At 41.9% G+C, this 19957-nt stretch overlaps 1 protein-coding gene across 1 annotated transcript; it reads left to right on the top strand.

Moving 5' to 3' along the window:
• Nucleotides 1-1030: 1030 nt before the first annotated feature.
• On the top strand, nucleotides 1031-18290 carry lzts1 (leucine zipper, putative tumor suppressor 1). The gene is made up of 10 exons (XM_008288479.1): nucleotides 1031-1084; nucleotides 10048-10389; nucleotides 10495-10623; nucleotides 12196-12258; nucleotides 12714-12873; nucleotides 12977-13368; nucleotides 13499-13672; nucleotides 13834-13965; nucleotides 15232-15426; nucleotides 15692-18290. The coding sequence occupies exons 2-10, from the start codon at nucleotides 10168-10170 to the stop codon at nucleotides 16238-16240; spliced, it is 2016 nt and encodes a 671-aa protein (XP_008286701.1). The 5' UTR covers nucleotides 1031-1084; nucleotides 10048-10167; the 3' UTR covers nucleotides 16241-18290.
• Nucleotides 18291-19957: the final 1667 nt, after the last annotated feature.

The raw sequence follows: 19957 nt of genomic DNA on the forward strand, positions 1-19957 counted from the left end.
TAGAACGAATAAAGACGGGCACGAGGGAACATGACGGGCACCGACAGAAACAAACAGGAGCCGAGGTGGGGAGGTGGGAGGACGTCCTTGTGAGTCAAATGGGTATTTTGCCAAGACTTTCACTGTGGGGTTCTAACTTGCACACTACCATCTTGGTGCTGTATTCAACTCATCTGTTACATAAATAAACCAGAACACAGCAGAGCCTCCTTTGTGTGTGTGAGAGCCAACAAAGTCAGTTGGAGCAGTGAGGCAGGTTAAATCTACAGCAGCAGAGCACCATGGGTAACAGCATGAATGAGTCATCGGCCCAGCAACCACTTACTGACTTATTTGCTGGTGCACCCACACACACGCACACATACAGGTTCACATGATTGTAGTGTCACACGGATGGACTCACAAGAACAGGACTGCAACTGCTTTTAATTATCAGTTTTGGGGTTTTTTTTTACACTGCACCCCTTCAAACACAATCTCACCAAGTCCTGTAAACAGAAGCAGTGTGTGGCTCAGGGATGATGTGTTGTGTATAGACTTACTGCTGGTAAAAAAAAATTTAAAAAAAGAAAACAAGAGTGACAACCAAGTAAGAGGAGACAAGTTGAGAGAGATGCATGCAGGAGAATAAGGGATTAAAGGGTGAAAATGGTACAGAAATAGTGCACAACTAATGGAGAATGCACATAAGAGGTGGACTCAGCACACAGCTATGGGAGGGAGGATGGGACAGAGTGGTGGATGTTCAGAGTGAAGGAGGGAGTGGGAGGGAGTTCAGGAGGGAGGCAACAGGGATACAGTGTAAAGAGAGGGAGGAGAGAGAGAGAGAAAGAGCGTGTTTATGGAGGAATGTGACAGCGTTCAGTGTATGGGAGATGGGACGGACTGATTGGAGCGTGCCAGGTGTTGAAGAGGTGTAAAGAGGGGACCCAAAGAGAACATCAGCAACAAAAGCAGACACCTTTTTTTATTTCCACACCAGCAACACTGATAGCTAGTATCCATCTAAAGGGTGGTTTGTCCACAGTTTGGGAGTAGAAGCGACAGTGATTGTGACCGTGGGGGCAAGTGGACTATAATGGAGGTAAGTCACCCCGAGAGAGGATTGAGAGAAGTATGATGGCTGTTTGACTGGATGTGAAATGGGGCAGGTGGGGGGGGGATAAAAATGATGGTAGAGACTCAAGTTAGGGCTCACAGCCTGTGCAACTTCAAACAGGACTGAGTCTGTTTGATGAACAAGGATTTGAGTGCGAGCGATTTGTTAAGTGGATTAAGTTTTAAGCAATGCACAAAATGTAAACTAGGTTCATTTTAGAATCATACTGAATTATGGCTGTTGTTTACATAATCAAACATTCTGACTGAACCAAAGTTTCTAAGCGTGGATGCAGTCCAAGTTGTTTGCTACTTTTAATATGCAAACTGAATTTCAAAGTAAAAGCATCTCCGCGTTTGAGGACATGCCAGCTCTGACTGAAATGTCTGCTTTCAGCTTTGTTTTTTTTTTTGCAGAAAAGTGCTAATCATGTTCTCTCATACGCTCTCATACACATACGCTCAGCACAGTCATTACTGCACAAACCAGTGTTTTGAAAAGTATGAAATAATAGGGACCAGCATGGGGCCCAATTTAAATGTTAGACGATACACAGCAATTTGGGGACTAAATGCTGTTGAATGCTGAGCTGGTTGTTGCAGATGTTTAAACAGTGAATTTAAATAGTCTACATCTATACATGTCCAACCCTATGATTCCTCAAAGTAACTGGACCCAGTGATCTCAAACATTGTTATGATACTGTTGTGTAATTCACTGTGATACACGCAAGAGATCGGTGGGAAAAAATTTAGCTTTTTTTTTGACACCTCCCAGCCTTCGCACCTGTGTGAACTAATGCATGTGTTGAGACCTGCAGGGATCATGAATTACAGTGCATTTATAGTGGTGACAAGGTGAATGGGTAAGTATAGGGCACCTGTTCAGGCATGTTGAGCTTTTGCTCTGTGCTGTAACTTATTGTACAGAGAAGACCACAGGGGATAGACGGCATCACGTGGAGAGGGTTTGGAGGATAAAGGACATTTCCCCTGTCGTTTCATGGCTGAGCAATTTGATTTTCCTATGTGATATGCAGAAATCCTTTTGTGGATGTAAATATCTTGCTTTCACAGGCCTTTCTATATATTTTTTTGCATTTAGTTGTTGCTTAGTTCCATATCCGTACCATGTGACAATCAATCGGTGCTCTCATGACCTGCCAAAGGAAACGCTTCCTAAAATAACTGCCCTAGATACCCAAATACAGCATCCTCTCATGAATGAAGACTCTGTCAGGGAAGTGCAGCATCCTAACAGCATTGTGAGTCTAAGCTCATAATGATGTTGCAGAGTTGTCAACTTTTCAGTAATGGTTGGCTTTCTATTTAACATAGAATAGCAGGTGAATATCAGATATGACAGCTCAAACTGTTGAAAGAACCACGCGGAGTTTCCCTACAATGAACAATTTAGCATTACAAGGTCAGGGGGCTTTTATTTTGGAGCTGAGCACAGGTATCGCCTGCAGCACATATTTCCAGCTGCTTTCAGGATGATATAGACCCCTTAAAGTGAGCTCATTGTGTCTTCTCTTACTCCCACATTACACCATCCACATACACACACACACGCAGCCACAGCAGATTAGGAGGATGGGAGGATGGTTATGCTCAAGAATGACAACCTTATCACTGAGTCTTCAGCTTGCAGGGTCAATGGGCCCCAGTGCCAGGAAAGGCCTCATTCTTTTCCACCTACCTATGCATGTCATCCCACTGTTATACCGTATCAAAGACAGAGCTTTAAGGCATGGTGCAATGGCTGTGTGTGATTATGTGAGAAATGTTCGGTGAGGTTTCTTCGCTGACACTACATCTCTCAATTGTATGTGAAGACAATTTTATAATCTGATTTTGTAAAACCAGAACAAAATACAGTTGTCTGAAACCTTATTTGACACCAGTATAATGTGTTTCCAATATAACTTCTACATTTTGACAGCAAGCCCGCCCTCTTTGCTAAAAACTTGAATTTCATCTGACACCACAACAAAGCTTTCATGACAATCCATCAAGTTTAAATTTCAGAATAACAAGGCTGTCAGATTATTCAAAACAAGTGACGGTTAATGGAAAAAGTATATATTCATGGGTAATGGATGAGCAATAAGTCACGATGTCTAAAAATATCTCCATTTGTTACAATGCATTTTCGCTTGCTGTTTTTAGAGTGGAATTTAAAAGCTGGAGAAGTAAATATTTCATGACTGTGGAGCTGGCCGGTGATCGGCCGTATCTAACGGGAGACACGCGCTCTTTAAAATCATTTCTGGACAGATTCCAGGGCACTGCATAAGTTTGAATTATTACAGAAAAGTGCAGAGACATATTGTAAGGTAATAATCAATCTTGTATGGGTGAATGCAGCTCAATAAAGAAATATAAAAGGACATTTCAGATATTTAATTTTAGGACTCTTTAAATTCACGAGCATCAATTCCCATCCTTGTCGCAGCACTAAAGGCTCCCATTTAGCCTCCATTAAAAATACATTTTCCTCTATACTCCAACTGCCAAGGTTATGCAAATGCATGCACAACAGGAGCAGTAGTTGGCCGGCTATGCAAACCCACTGAGCAGTGCAGACAACCTCCTTATCTATTAAAACCCAAGGAGGTCGATTGTTTGGTTGACCTAATGTCTCATTTGGATGCACGTAATACCATCTGAAAGCAATCTAATTTCAACAGAGGGTCCTTCACTAAAAGCTGGCCTCTTGTCAAGGATTCAGCCGCTTTGCTGCCAAGAGAAGACATTGAGATGAAATTAATGAGTAATAAATGTTTACTCGTATGATTAGGCTTTTTCTCTGCATCCAGAGCCCTTAAACTTTGCACAGAGGATACGTTGGCTGTGTGACGGACAATGCACCAGTTATCAATGTGTAATGCGATGTTAGCTCCTCAGAATATAAATCTCTCTCTCTCTCTCTCGCGCTCACACTCAGGCTGTCTTTCCATGTCTGTCTCGTTCTCTTTCTGCTCGTGCCTCCCTCTCCGTGCCTGGTATTCCATCTCCTTACTCTGGGGCGGTAATGAGTGTCTGGTATTCTGCTCTTCAGCATTGAAGCCCTATTCATGCTCAATCTCCTTTACAATGCACTAAAAGGATTATCCAATTAGCTGCTATTGGATGCCATTGTGTGTGTTTGTGTGTGTGTTTGTGTGTGCGTGCATGTGTGTATGCGTGCGTGTGTGTGTGTGTGTGTGTGCTTGGTCAGTAGATAGATGTGTTAGCAGTGAAAGTGAAAGATAGATGACTGTCTCCATCCCACACTTCATTCCCAGTTGATGTTGTGCTGGAGGCCACATTACTCATCCCCACAACTCACACAACTCAGCCTTGTGAGTAAGACACAACATGGGGAAGTGTGTGTGTGTGTGTTTCAGTGTTTCTGTGTGTGTCTGTGTGAGTCTAGGCCTGACAGGCTGTAGAGGATGACAGAGAAAGAGACAAAGTATTACTTCTCAATAATTCAACCTACCAGCCCATCACTCTCTGGAAATATACTCTCTGCTGTCACATGTGTGCTGTTTCTTCTTCTCCTCATGTAATTTGTGAGTTTCATTTCCACTGTCATGCCTGCGATAATAGGAAATGCCTGCTTCATTACCTATGAATCATGAGTTAGTTAGTGTGAACCACAGATCGATTCCAGTTATCTAATGTGTTACATCACACTGTAAGCAACATGTTCAACATTTATGGGATCGAACAGTATAAAGATTTATTGAGATTGATTTCTCCATCAGAATTAAAGGTAAACTCCCGCATTTGTATTTATATTTTATAAACTAAAAGTATTAAGGTACACTGCTGCCTTTCAAATATTTATTTTTTGTTGTTAAATTTCCTCTGGGTTGTATAAAAGCCAGCAGTAAGTTTGCCAACGTGTATTGCCCACAAGTCACAGTCTGATATAGCTCCTCTTGGCCCACATGTTGATGAGCAAACACGGATTTTGTGGAAATGATAATGTCAGTTTGGCAGGTTTTTGCATGTAAAGGTTGTTATTCAGGAGTCTTGGATGTCAGACATCCCTACCAGGGCTCACATCCCACTGGAAACCTTGGCAAAACCTGTGCTTTCATCTCCATTATCACACAGCATTAGCACAGCTTTACTAATAAATATTTCCTGACAGATTAGTAAATCTATAAATGAAGTACTGACATGTGTCAAACCCAAAAAAAAAAAGTCAAAAGTAATGAGCAATGAGGTTTTGAGAATTGTGTGGGATTAATGTTTAGAGGGCTGCTTTTCAGATTTCAAACATCATTTCATTATTCATTTATGGGTGTTGCTTCATAACCTGTTTAACCTGTTGTATTATTTTGTGACTCTTTATAAAGTTTTTAGGATCTCTTCGATGGTACTATCCGGTATATTTTGAACTTTTATACTTGTGGAGAGAAAGTCTGTATTTCATTCCAGGGGGCATAAGCCTTTGTAAACACAGAGGGATTAAGAAAAAAATTCCATAAAGAATTGCCTTGTTCTTGTGTTTTTGCATTTTTACTCATTCAAAGGACTGAAAGCCAGAATATCTGATCTTCATTTGCAAACTGCAGTAATTCAACCATAAATTACCCACACTTTATAGTAAACGGGGTAAAACGTTAAAGTTTTGTTGCTCTTTTTTTCTTGAATTTTCAAATTTGCTTCAAATTAGTTACCAAAAAAATACATGAAGTTAAAACATAAACTGTATAAAGCAGGTGGAGCCCGCAAAGAAAAAGATATTATTTAAGATTTGATATGCACTTAAGACTGCACACATCAACAAAGAACAATAAGCTTCCCAAGTCTGACCTAAAAAAACAGACTCTGAACTAGATAGATTACACATGCATCTGCTAGAAATTACCATATAGACAGTGAGAATTAAAGTGATGCCATCTGGCACAGTGGCGGCGTGGAGGTACAGTGAGAACAGAGGAGAGTTTCATGGTCATTGTGAAACAGGTATAAATCCTGAACCTTTATAACACACTGCTGCCTTCCACTGGCTGTGCTAATGGATTGGCTATGCTTTGCGAGTGTGTGTCTGTGAGTGTGTATGTGTGCGTGTTTTTGCGGGACGGGGGTGGGGGGGTGTATTGTCAGCTGGTCTTGTGCAGGACAGGCCTTTGTGTCAGGCAGGTCAGCTGGGGCTCAAAAGCTACGAGGACACCCCGCCCACACTGACAGAGAAACACACACATGCACACAATAAACGAGTGCACAACACTCTTTTGTGCAGGCACTGAAAAATATGCAGCCAATCAGATATAAGATTAGATATATTCATGCACACACACACACACACACAACCTCGTCCCGCCTCACCAAAGGTCTTAAATCAGGCTGTCCACTCCAGACCTGCGGGGTCAGACCATTTGTACTGCTTATTAAAATTTGCAATGATGGAGCAATGAAAAGATTTTCAAATCACTTCTATATTTGCATCAAATAGAAGAAAAATTGACCAATTCTTAGTAGCAAGTGAGCAGGAGCATAAAAGTGAAATGTCAGGATCATTGTTCAGACAAACAGGCTTCAGGGTCTGAATAGGACTAATCGTGGAACAATGGTAGTCAGCTGAAGGGATGAGTGAACAGTGCTGCTGAAAATGATTATGGCAGATCTACAGAGATAAGTAGGTCAAAAGACGGTGAAAACACTTTATGGTAAGAGGTTTCAGACAGTGTGATGTAATACGATGGTAACTTTAGTGCAATTTTGTCTGCACTTCTTGAAAGATCTCAGTATAGGGTTACTTCTCACAGTTTGTTATTAGTTCAATTTTACCAAACAGCTTTTTTAAATAGATTTTTGTGCAATTCTATCAGTAAATCAGCTGCGTTCTGTCTCTAGAAACCTGGTAAAGCACTTTGTTTTTTTCACATTACGAGAAAGTATACGTTTACTCGTGACAAAAATGGGGTGGAAGATTTACACTTGTTTTGTCAGCCGCAGAGTGAGGCCATATCTTTTCTGTTGTTGTTGTTTGTTCATTTTGGAACACAGTGCCTTGTATATTTTCCTGTCGTGGTGTGTGATTGTATTTCATCCACAAGGTGTTTTGTCAACTGTGTGCGCTCTGTGGGATGCTGAATGCTCTATTGCCTTAGAGGGACTCCAGCAATGACACTGTGAAAGTGTGTGTAATTTGCGTGGACTTGCATAGGTGTGTGTTAGAGAGTGAGTCTGTGTGTCGCTCTGAACAAACAGCATTAAGGCGGAATGGTGGTAAATCGCTCTAAAACTGAGGCTCTCCAGCCCTCTTATTGTGAGGACTAGTCATTTATTTAACACTCAAATATGGTCCTGGGCTGTTTGGGGAGAATACATCAACCGGCACACGAGAGTCCACACAAAGAGGGCACACTTCAACAGACAAAGAACGAAAAGATAGAGGGCGAGCGCCTTTTTTTTTTTTTTTTACTTCAGATGAGGAGTTGTTTGTTCAGGGTGGGTGCAGGGCACCAAGTAGGACGGATGGATGGAGGGAGGGACTGATGGGAGGGCGAGAGGGAAGGATGAATGGTTATTACACAGTTAGTCGATGCACAAACGGGGGGTGTCTGTGGGTGATTGTGAGGGGAGGAGGGGGGTGTAAAAGATCTTTTGTGAGGGTTGGGAGTTAATCACTTGAGCGGCACACGCCAGTTCTATGGGAGCACATGTTGTACACCGGCTCCCCTGAGAGGAGTGGGAGGTCCCAAAACACACACCGCACACACACACACACACGTTTGTACACACACACATACACACACTTGAATTTACATGTCAGTTATAATGCAAAGCTGGGTACAGGCCGACAAGGCGAGCAGGAAGACCCACCCCCTCTGCAGAACAGTTAGCAGACCCTCCTGGCCGAGGTGATAGCGGTTTCATTTGCTGTGTGTTCATTCACACACACAGACGTGCACAAGTCTGCCTGTTTGTTTTCCTCGAGACTGGATAGATGACTCTGCAGGGGCCTTGCTAGAGATGGATGCTTAGTTTGACCAGGCAGTAAGTAAAATCTATTGTTTCATTACATCAGTCCCATGTCAGTGGTGAATGCTAATATCTGAGAGTGATAGTGAAGGCTGAAGCTCAGATTTAGGAGCAGACATCCAGCCACAATAAACCAGAGGCAGACCCAGCCATGTCAAAGACTGTTTACTACAGCGGCACAGAGGACTGCTTTGCTTTGTGTCTGTGCAGGTACAAATTTAACACCATATGTCATTGCTCAACATTTTCAGTGGCAAAACAGAAAATCAAAACTGAAGCTGTGCTGGGAGATGACTTTTATGATTAGGAGGGTTTGTGCAGCTTAAGATTATCTTTCCTTTCCTGTATTCACCAAGAACAGACTGAAACTGTTTATTTTCTGCAACTGCCACCGCTCAGACTCAGAAAAATCTTTCTTCTTCCTTCGTATGCATGCCACTCTATCTCCCTTTCTGTCTGTCACTGATGGTACTATTATTCTCCTCATCATGAAGCAATCATTTTATACATGTCTCATCTCACTTATTATTGTTTGGGAGGTGATGAAAAGTGACAGCCTTGATCAGAACTTTCCTTCAACATTTTCCTCCTCAAACATCACACACCTCTGGAACAGAACAATGACAGCTATGTGTTTCCTTACAAATGCCAAAGTACAGCCAACAATTAACCTTAAGTCAAATGTAGTGTAAACTAATATGTGACTTATAGCAAGCAGTTAGTCCCATGCTTTGTTGCTGTGGCCGTTAGAAAATGCTTAAAGGCTGAGGACCAGGTGGTTGGAGGAGCCTGCAGTGATCAGCCAGTATGGAGCCCTTTGCCACTGAAAGTGACTGCTGAGGAGACTTTTCCCCTGTGGGTTAGAGATCATGATAGCAACATCTGGGGTCTTGTTGTCTACCAGAGGAGGGGGGGACAGCGACACAGCAACACTAGTGCCTTGCAAGTTTGTCAAAAAAAATGGCCTTAATACAGAATGTTACCTACATAAATGCAGTCATGTGTCTAATATTTACTTCATAATTGCAGCCAGTCATGGAAGTAAAACCTAATATTTGTGTGGTCTATTTGTTCCATGTTCAAGTACAATAGCAAAATACAAAAATGATTGTATGCTGTAGTGTTATTCAGATGGCAGCACCAGCCTAGCGTTGAGTAGGTAGTAAGTAGCCTAATTGCCAGTTTGTTTAGAGGAAGGGCACCCAAAGGGTTATTTGTCAAATTCAACGGTCGAGCCATAAATCTAGACGCACAAAGCCAGGCAGAGTGCCAAGATGGGCTTTTTTTAGTTTGTTTGTTTTGCAAATGTGAACACACCTGCTTCAACACTGCATGCCTCAACTGAACAGGAAACAATGTAATTAAACGACACTGATACGGATCAGGGTAAGTTATGATATGACTTTGTCCTTTTATGAAAGGAAGTTTTTTTTCGTTGAAAACACTCCCTGCCGGCCCTAAAGATGCCTAAACATAATTGCTTCCTTTAGAATGTGCGGATCTATGAAGTCCCTGCCTCTTTCTCAGTCCACTCTGTTCCCTACTCACTGCAGATGGAGAACACCAGCTCACTCTGGTCAAACTCTGTAAAACTACTTTGTGCTACACAAGTTGTAATATTGGAGTAATTCAGCCATACATGTTTAAACCAGAAAAACTTTCTGAAGAAGAATAATGATACCGAACTCTGACAAAATTGGCTCCTTTGGTTTGTTACAAACCTTGAATGTGTGAATCTGTGTTTTCGACATGGTTGTCAGTAAACTGCAGATTCAAGGTGAGAATGAACCATGATGGCTGAACGGTGGTAATAACTGCTTATTTTACTCATGGCGTGTCTTCTCAAATAAAAAAAAAAAAAAACATCATAAGGCCAACAACTTGATATTCACTGCAGGAGGTCAGAGACAGAATATTTTCATAGTGATTCAAATATATTTTCCATTTCTTGTCTTGCAGAGGAAGCCACAGACAGACAGAACCTCTCTGGGGTCATGAGACATCTCTTCCTTTCATTTCTATTTAACTTGACCACCTGGAGTTCAGCCCCATCCTGCCTTCATCTATGCTCGCAGGACCATGGGTAGTGTCAGCAGCGTCATTAATGGCAACAGCCTCAACAGCAAACACTGCAAGGCTTCTGAGTACAGGTTAAAGGAAGGAACAAACCATCACAGAAAGAGTGGAGGTTGCAGCCTTGACGGGATACTGAAGTGCGGCTTCACTCAGAGCTCCACTCATCCCACTAAGGGCCTCTCCCACTCACGGTCGGGAAGGAGTGAAGATTTTTTTTACATCAAGGTGAGATCACATGTTTAAATTATATCTCTAAATGGAAAAAAAATGACAACATATATGGCCTAGTGCACTGCTTTTGGATGAAATGTTTACCCTGTTGCACACAAGGTGGGCCACAAACCGAGGTCAACATACCACAGAGAGCGATCGATGGAGGAGCAGCTGAACAGAGATGGGGAATCAGATGGGCGACTGCAACCAAAACTGCTGCTCATGTCGGGAAAAATGAAGGACAGGGTGAGCCCAGTGTTTCTGCACGCTAGATTTTAATAGGATGTTCCAACATTCAGGGAAACATTTCCTGCTTTTGTGAGAGTTAGATGATTCATGGAAAAACTCACGTCTGATGGTGAAGATGGTGTCTGGACCCAGCATGGTTAGCTTAGCTTAGCATTAAAACTATAAACAGGGAGAAACAGAAAGTGTGACTTTGTGCAAAGGTAACAAAATCCACTGTTACACCTGCCAGTCTCACTAATTAACACATAATATTCAGTTTGTTTCATCCACAGAGGGAAAAAAAACACACAATTAACCATATTACTAGGATTATGAGCCAGTTATTTCTCAGTTGGAAGCTGTTGCCAGGCAATCAGCAGAGACTCCGGGAAGTTAGTGTTCCCAGCCAAGATGCAGTCCAGTGCATATCCTCTTGTAAAACAGCAAATTGTTGCTTTTATAATGTGCTATGTAGTAAACTTTAAGAGGCTAATATGAGCACGTTTTCTTACAACCAGGCTAGCAATTTCCTCTTGTTTCCAGGTAGCTGGTGTCTGGTGGTAGCTTCATATTTAGCACACACAAGAGTGCTATTAATCTTGTCACTGAACTCCTGGAAAGTGAATAAGCGTGTTCTCCAAAATCAGGGTTTTTCCTGCATATGGGAGAGTGGCCCACAGAGGGTTTTAGCTGGCACCAAAGGAAACCCACCAGCACCAAAGCACCAAGAATTAGGAATTTAAAAAAAAAAAAATCTATTTTGTTGATTGAGTATTTGCTCAGTTGTTGATGATTTTGCTTATCAGATGGTCAGAAATAACAGGCAAATGTATTTATGTGTAATGCAGCACTTACTGTCCTTTACTAGCAGATCATACTTACTGTTGTGCGTAGTCACCTCACAAAGGTCCATGCAGAGCCAGGAAAAACCATGAAAATGTCAAACAGATCTTTAAAGTTGAATTGCATTGAGATAGTACTCGAGATCAGGCTTTTATGTCCATTATTATGCCCTCAAAAAATGTAACGTCACTGTGCTTTTCTTTAGTGGAACAGTTGCTATGGTTATTCTTACAACCATTAAGTAGTCATCCTGCGTAACTTGCAACAGACTTTGAAAACCTCGCAGCGAACTGGAGAATAAAACATGCACAGCAGGTAGTTTAATAGGTAGCAGTCATTCTTCATAACCTGTGTTGAACCTTCCCAGCTTATTAATCACCTCATCCCAGATTAATGGCCTAAGAATGCCTTGATCTTCTCCGAGAAGTCATTTCTGTGCCAAGAATATGTAGGCAAACTGCATCCTCTTCAATAGGCCTTTATTCCTCAGGGGCAAGTGGGGGGCTTTAGAAGAGATAGAGCACAGAATCAGGGAGAAAAGAGGAAGAGAGAGAGAGAGAGAAAGAGAGAGATCGAGGGCCAGAGAGAGTTTGAGGGATAGAAAGAAAAAAAAAAAAAAACAAGGAAAGGCATCCCAGCCATGAAGTCAGTGAGAAGGAATGCTGAGCTCACAAGCTTTACCTCTTACACTTCAGCAATAGCTCATATTATTAATATCACAGAGAAAGGCTATTCATCTTCCCTCAGACAGCACATGGAGGAGAGATGTGGGATGCAGAGGGGAGGAGAAGAGGACAGAAAGAAGGGGAGGTACGGTGCTGCTTGTGACATTCTTGGACAGCACAGATGGGGCATGTGGAGTATAAGTTCATCTCCGAAATGAGTTTTCTCTTTTATGACAGTCTAGTGAATTTTACTTGCAACCGCCGCTGTGTGGCTTTTAATACTGCCAGTTTGTAGTGAAGCAATTCTGCATGCTTCACTGCTTCTATTTCTAATATGAAGAGACGCACTGGAAAAAAAAAAAAAAATCTATCCCTTTCATTTCTACACACTTACAGCATGTGACAATATTTATCTATGTGAAAACCAGTCATTATGATTTTTAAGTTTCAGAATGTGACTCATTCTAGGCTCTTTCTGCTCTCCACAGCAGCTCACAAGGACTTGATTTTTTTTTTCTTTTGGTGTGCTGTCAGCTAAGAGGAGCCACTGAATATAAAAACAAAAATAGGGACTGACTGTGTGTCATTTCACTCTTCTAGACCTCTGCTGAGAAGTCATTGGTCCGTTCCACTGCCTTCAAGCCTGTGAATCCCACAAGGACTTCGTCCGCAGAGACGGGCCACAACAGCCTGGACCACATCCTTTATCCTCTGAAGAGAGCAAGCAGTCCAAATATTAGACACAAGCAAGACACCTTGGGTTTGTGTCTATATCATATTAGCAAAGTGTTGCTTTGAAATTAGATTACGCAGGTTGAATGAGAAATTATAGAAAAGTACAGTGTCATCTCTTTTCCTTACAGGGACTCTCTCCGACTCCGGGCGTAACTCTATGTCTAGCCTGCCCACCCACAGCACCAGCGGCAGCCTAAGTGCTTCCACAGGCCCTGTCAGTCACAGCGATGGCAGCTCAGCTCTCGCAAACAGCCTCAGCAAGGGAGCACAATCCAATTTCCCTCCATGGGTCAACGGGAATAGCACTAACCTTGACTGTAGTTACAGGGCTGGTTTAAACAGCAGCGGGTTGGCGTCTAAGGCTAATGAGGATGCTGGCTCCCCGTTCTCTGCGGATGAGCCAAGCTCTCTCTCGGAAACTGCAGGTGGGATTCGGTCCCCCATTACTACAGATGAGTCACTGATTGAACGTCTGGAACAAAGGCTGCTGGAGAGAGAAACTGAACTGCAGGAGCTACAGGTACCTGTACTGTCAGAGGAAAAAAAAAAAAACATCATGTGCTTTTAATCAAGATGAATATTTCTCATGAGTACTTAGACAGTGCATCTGTCTGACAAATTCTTACTAAGATATCTTTATCTTGCAACAGGTGAGTTTTGAGGAGAAGGAGGCAGACACCTGCCAGCTGTTTGATGAAAGACAAAGGTATTGTGCTGAGGAGATGGAAGGACTGAAGCAGCGATGCTCCACAAAGCTACGACAAGTATCTCAAATGGCCGCAAAAACGCATCAAGCACTCCAGCTGCAGGTCACCCAGCTCCAGGTCAGCCTTTGGATGCTTTTATTCAGTGCTGTTATTTCTGATCATATTCATCAATCAATGCACTTATCTTCATGCATTTTACCTGAATTTTATATAACAAAAAAATAGCAGATGCATACCTTGGACACTTGTGTGAATAAGTCATTTAAACTCTTGTGCAGGCAGAGAAGGAAAGGCTTCAGGAAGACGTCTTCAAGTTGACTCAAGAGAAAGACCTTGTCGGGCTCAGACTGAGATCTTATGAGACAGAGAGCACACAGCTGGCTCCGACGCTCGAGGAAACTCAGTGGGAGGTGAGTCACGCCTCACATGTGTGGTGTACAGTAAGTTGGATATGAAATCTTGTAGCATATAAAGCAATGTGGATACAAACTTAACGGCTGTGCTGAGGTGCAATAACACCTGTTGTTCCATCACCACAGGAAAAATCTACCGTTTCGTATCATATTTATTATGAAAGAAATCCATCAGTTTACATTTTCCTGAATTATTCACACTTCTGCTTTTTACATCAGCAGCATCATTTACATTTTTTAAACTGAAAACCTTTCACATTTCTATCACTATATTATCAGTCGCTGCAAAATAAGCTCAAAATAACTTATTTTCTATAAGTATAGTAGCAGACTTTTATACACCGGCTGTGTAAAATGGGTTGCTCAAAGAAATATTAGAGTTGTTTGGGGGTTTTTTTTAGCATATTTCATCCTCTCTTTTTTGGTAACTTTACTGTTTTGGTTCAGTCTCATCCATTACCGACAGTTTTCAGCAAACAAGCCCTGATAAACTACCATAACTGCAGGCCACCTGCCCAAAACCAAACAGCAAACAAAGTTATCAACCGCCTGGCAACACACTGCAGCATTTAACAACTCGAGAACTAGATATGTTTCCCTGAGGAGTTGGTGGAGATCAAAAAAACAGAGATAAAAGGAGTGTGAACACTTGACTTGCGCTGCTGTTCTCTGTCTGTTGGATGTAAATAGCCGACTGTTTCTTGACACGTTACGCCATAACAACTTTACATGGTGTTAATATTTCAGTGTGGAGTTCACAGCTGGTTGCACTGCCCTAATTTGGCAAAAGAAAGAAGCACAGCAAATGCATGTTTAAACCTACTGTGAATTTGTCGTACTGCTAAATCACCAGCTTACGGCGGGCATGGGATGAAAATGTTCTGTTTCCCATGCATGATAATGTCACACAATGCCTTACTGGTAAAGGAATTTATATGACTAATATTTGATGCAGCATAAAAGCATTCAGCATTTCAGGGTGCATGTTAATTTTAAACTGTATTCAGAACCAGATTTTCAGTTTACAACCATTGTCTGTGTATTGTCGTGGAAAATGCACAAAATTCATAATTGCAAAAAATGTAAATGAGGCTCAGTTGTGAGAAACTCATTAAAATGAAAATGCACATTATTAACAGGTGATATAACAGTGTCAGGGTAACAAATGGTTTTCTTTTCTTTTAAATGCGCACTTAACACGTTTTGCAGACATCGACTCACTGTTTCATCTTCATAATTTTCTCTGTCCGTGTCCAAATGTAGGTGTGCCAGAAGACGGGCGAGATCTCACTGTTGAAGCAGCAGCTGAGAGACTGCCAAGCAGATGTCAGCCACAAGCTAAATGAAATAGTCAGCCTCAGGGCGTCACTAAAGGAAAACACCGCAAAAATGGAGCTGCTGGAGAAACAGAATAAAGACCACGAGGACAAGCTCCACTCCCGCTCCATAGAGGTTGAGGTTAGTCACTTGACAGCAACACACACGTGAATAAAACACTCACAGTGCGCTTATAGGACACTTATGGTTAGGAAGGATGCCTGCGATACGCGCTACGTTTGACCTGTCGAGTGCTATGTTCTCAATTTCCATGTTTTAGCAGTCTTAATCACAGTCTTAAAAACTGAGCGTATTTGACACTTCATATAATTAGGCGCTGTTACATCACTCAAAATAATCGTCTTAATTGCTGCCTATGTCTGAATGTTTTCCATTTTCAATTCAGGTGTGCCAAAATGAACTCCAGCGCAAAAAGAATGAGGCTGATTTTCTGAGAGAAAAAGTGGGCAAGCTGGAGAAAGACATTCAGGGAATGAAGCAGGACGTGGCCGCGGCCAAAGAGCAGAGGCTGCAGCACAGTTTGCAACATAATGCCTCTTCCCCGACTCAGGCCTTGGAAAGACTCACCCAAGGTCCAGACTCCCCAGGCCAGGGCCAGACGGAGGAGAACAGGGAACACATCCCCACAGAATCACTCCAAAGGCAAGTGGAGAGACTAAAGCAGCAGCTCAGGGAGGAGAAGAACGCTCAGGAGAAGCTGGCCAGCAGCTTCGAGCAGGAGAGGCAGACGTGGAACAAGGAGAAAGACAGGGTCATCAAGTACCAGAAGCAGCTCCAGATCAACTACCTGCAGATGCACAAGAAGAACCAGGACCTGGAGCGGATCCTGAAGGAGCTGACGGCCGAACTGGAAAGCCGAACGGAGCTCGGCATGGACATGACCTACAGCTCAGGGTTACAGACTTATGACGATGTCATTGCCACAGAGATTTGAACGGGGCACTCACTCGCATGCTTTTGCAAAAAAAGTGATCTTGTCTATTTTTTCACCGCAGATAATTATCTGTCTTCACATACAGCATCACAGCAACAGGAGCTCGTTCACTGTTTTACAAGGGTTATTTAATAGAATATGCGTATTGTAGAGGTTTTTGTGTCCAGGCAACAAAAACAGTACTAATAAAAATAGCTTCTGGTGATGGCACTGTTACTATCTATTTTAAAGTAAGTTATTTAATGTTCAAGTGACATTTTTTTTAATATATATATATATAAACCATGCTGTCTAACAGAATCACTTATTATTCAAATCGTCCACAATGTTGTAATTTAAACACCCTTTATTATTTGATAATTGATACAGACCAGACAACAGCTGATTTATTCGTTTCATGATTAATGTCTGATGGTAACACATGATAAGCATGATAGCGGCTTAGCATCTGTCTCTTCCAGCACGACAAAATGACAGTGATCTATATCATCTATTGTGAGTGTGGTTTCCTAAATCGTGGCCACTGTATGCTCCCACACTGTCTTTCTTTAAAGGTTTTGAGCATGGAAATGAGTTTTAAACATTTCATTGGTCATTTGAAAACAAATCGTTACCCACCTCGAAACACACACTGAAATCTGTTTAAGCTATCACGCATTTTCACCCTTATAAGTATAATATGCAAACAGACAAACAGTGAAGCTGATATATTTTATTAAAATGTCAGTATATTTTTGTCACTCTTAAGATCTTGTGAAATTGAAGCTATGTTAACAAGAATATTTTCGTGATTACTGAATTTATCTTGCAAGGCTTTTGCCAATGAAAGTGCCGTATGAAGTCTTAATTTCACTGATACAGCAACATCACTCCACATATATTTTTAATAGATTTGTCTACATTTGTTTACGATGGTCAGTTCTGCAAATGCAAGCAGGGATTTACATTTTTTGAATCAGTGGACTGTGAGTGGTTTGTATTGAAGCAAACTTTATGTCTGAACATTTGACGTTGGAACACAGAAAATGCCATGTTAACTCCTACTAGGTTCAGAAATAAAAAATAATGCAGCTGTAGAGAACACTTCAGAGACCAAGGGCAAATGTCGAGATGCACTTTGTGTTCCATGAGTGTTTAGAGGGAGAGAGATTAAAGGGGGCTGGATGGTATACAATAAAAGCAAATATTTTTGGAGAAAAAAACAAAGGGAAAAAGGGTAATCATCCAGGAGCGTCTATCTCTCTCCCTACACTGTTCATTCAACTTTGCGAGAGTTGGCTGGCACAGCTCCACTTGGAGACAAACAATCCTTCCTACCAGCAGCCCCGGCCATTTGGCTCCACTATTTTGGAGCTATTCCACTTTCCACAAGAGAAAAGTAGTTTGGGAAGCGAAAGTTTAACTACTCCACCTACTCAATACTCAGGGGCTCACATAGATAGACAGTCAGGCAGAGGTACATGCAGATGCTGCGCTGGTCAAGAATGTGCTGCAATCTGTGTAACGAGGCTGCTTGAGATTGCTCAGCTACCTGCCATTATGTTACATTACCACAGCAGGTCAGGAGGACTTTGGAGGCAGACAGACTAAGTGGAATCTAAGGTGAGGTACTGTAACCAGTGGCACTCAGGCTCAAGTGACTGATAAGTGCTTGAATCCCTTCCTCTGGGCCTTAGTGCAGAAAAGTGGTCAAATAGCGAAGTAGCGAAAGGACAGTTGTAATCACAGCTATGGTACTAGTAAAAGAAAAAATGCTTGAAATAAAATATTTTAAAAAATAATAATAAAAACTCAAACGTAGAGGAACTTGCATACATTGGGCAGAAACCCTCAGTGAATCAGCCTGTGTGCTGAGATAGAATTGGAAATGAGTGCCAACAAACAAACAAGGGTACAAACGCGTAGGTGATTTGAAAAGCAACGAATGTTTGTCATTTGTGCATCGCTGCACAACACTTTTGCTCATTTACTCTGCTCTATTCTGAAATTCAGTTTATGTAAAAGTGAAATTTTCATCTATTCACTGAGGCGTTTTATGTCCAAAAAAAAACTAAACAAAAAACAGGATGAGCAGTTTTATCTATGTTCCAACATCAACAATCATATTATCGGACTAATTTACATTCTGCTTGCTTTTGCTGATTACTGAAACTATCCTTTAATCCACTCCTTGTTGAAAGGTATGTGGGGGAATACTACTGAGGAACTACACCACACCACAATAGACGCTGCGCTGCAGTTGTAAACGTATAGAGGTGTTAGAGTTAGAAGAAAAAAAAAAACGTGAGGTGACATTACTATTTATAACACAACTTGACAAGCGAATGCTGGATTTAGACTCATAAATAAATATGACTGCTGTTGATATGTATTCAAAGCTGTCTTCAACTGCACTCTTTGTCAATCCCTCATTATCATTCTCCATTCCTCTTGGACTTAAATAACGAGAAGATTGTTTTCCTCTCCCATCTAATCATCTAATTTCAGCCTTTTGATACTGTTTCCTTCCTCACAGTTCTTTGCATCTCAGCTTCTGTCATAACTGAGCCAAATCAAAACTGAAATCAAATTAAGGCCCATTGTCAGTGTGTGGGGCTCTGTCACTGACATGAAAGAAGGACCACACCGAAGAGATAACAAGAAATTCAAAGTGGCTGGTTCAGCATGAAAGAAAAATAACAGAGCTGTGAGGATGGGGGGGATTTCTTCCTCAAAATAACCATGTAAGACACATCACCTATACATACGCAACTGCATACAATAAACACAGATCCTTGCTGCCATGTTTTCCCGCGATTCACACTGAGTTTTTGGTCTAGCAGATGTCTCGGTGTGATTGGACAGCAGTTAAGCAGCCATCAGAAGACACCGGGTGATAATTTAGCCCTGCCCTGCAGTGACATGATAATAATGCACTCATATCCTGCTGTGATTCTCCTGATCGGCTGACAGTCAAGCACAAAAGGGCCTGAATTCATTAGTAACGGGGAGGTGCTTTCGCAAACCTATTCCACATACAAAAACTCTGGGCGCTCACAGCAAACAAATGCAAGAAATTCATAATTTGAACTATTGTGGAGAGGGGGAAAAAAAAAAAAGAAAAGAAAAAGCACTCCGATAAACCAGGAGTTTGCACTTCATTTCAAAGCCCAACCCTCACCTCTAACATTATAATAAATATTCCATACCAGTAAATAATAGATGAGTCAATAACACAGTATCAGTTTCTACCTTGCCCTCATTACTCATTACACACTCACATACTCAAATGTGCTGTATCCAAACCATACCCCTAAGCAATTAGTTGCTCTAAAATATCAGGGGGCTAGTTACTCAGGCATGTATTTCATATTTTTATTGGTTTATTCGGTGCCCTGCATGCAGACCAGGCTATAGCAAACACTGCCTCTGCAAATCCCCAAGCTCCTCTACAGTCAGCAAAGTAATTGGGGAGGGAGTCTCAAAGGGTTCTCATATACTGCTGAAGCCTTTGCTACCGACAAGTTGAAATGGCAATAGAGGTAGATAGGAGTCAGTGCTTGTGTGCAAGCGTGTGTGTAAAGGATATAAGTGCAGGAGGGTGGCCTGAGCACTTTGTGTGAATAGGACCGCAGTCTTTAGACACTCGCTGGTTGGCTGGGAAACCATCTGGTTCCCCCAACCCCCCTCAGAAACATTGCCCATGGTTACCCATGTCTGCAGGGATGTCATATTCTG

The sequence above is a fragment of the Stegastes partitus genome, unplaced genomic scaffold (assembly GCF_000690725.1).
Source record: "Stegastes partitus isolate 25-593 unplaced genomic scaffold, Stegastes_partitus-1.0.2 Scaffold13, whole genome shotgun sequence".
Lineage (NCBI taxonomy): Eukaryota > Metazoa > Chordata > Actinopteri > Pomacentridae > Stegastes > Stegastes partitus.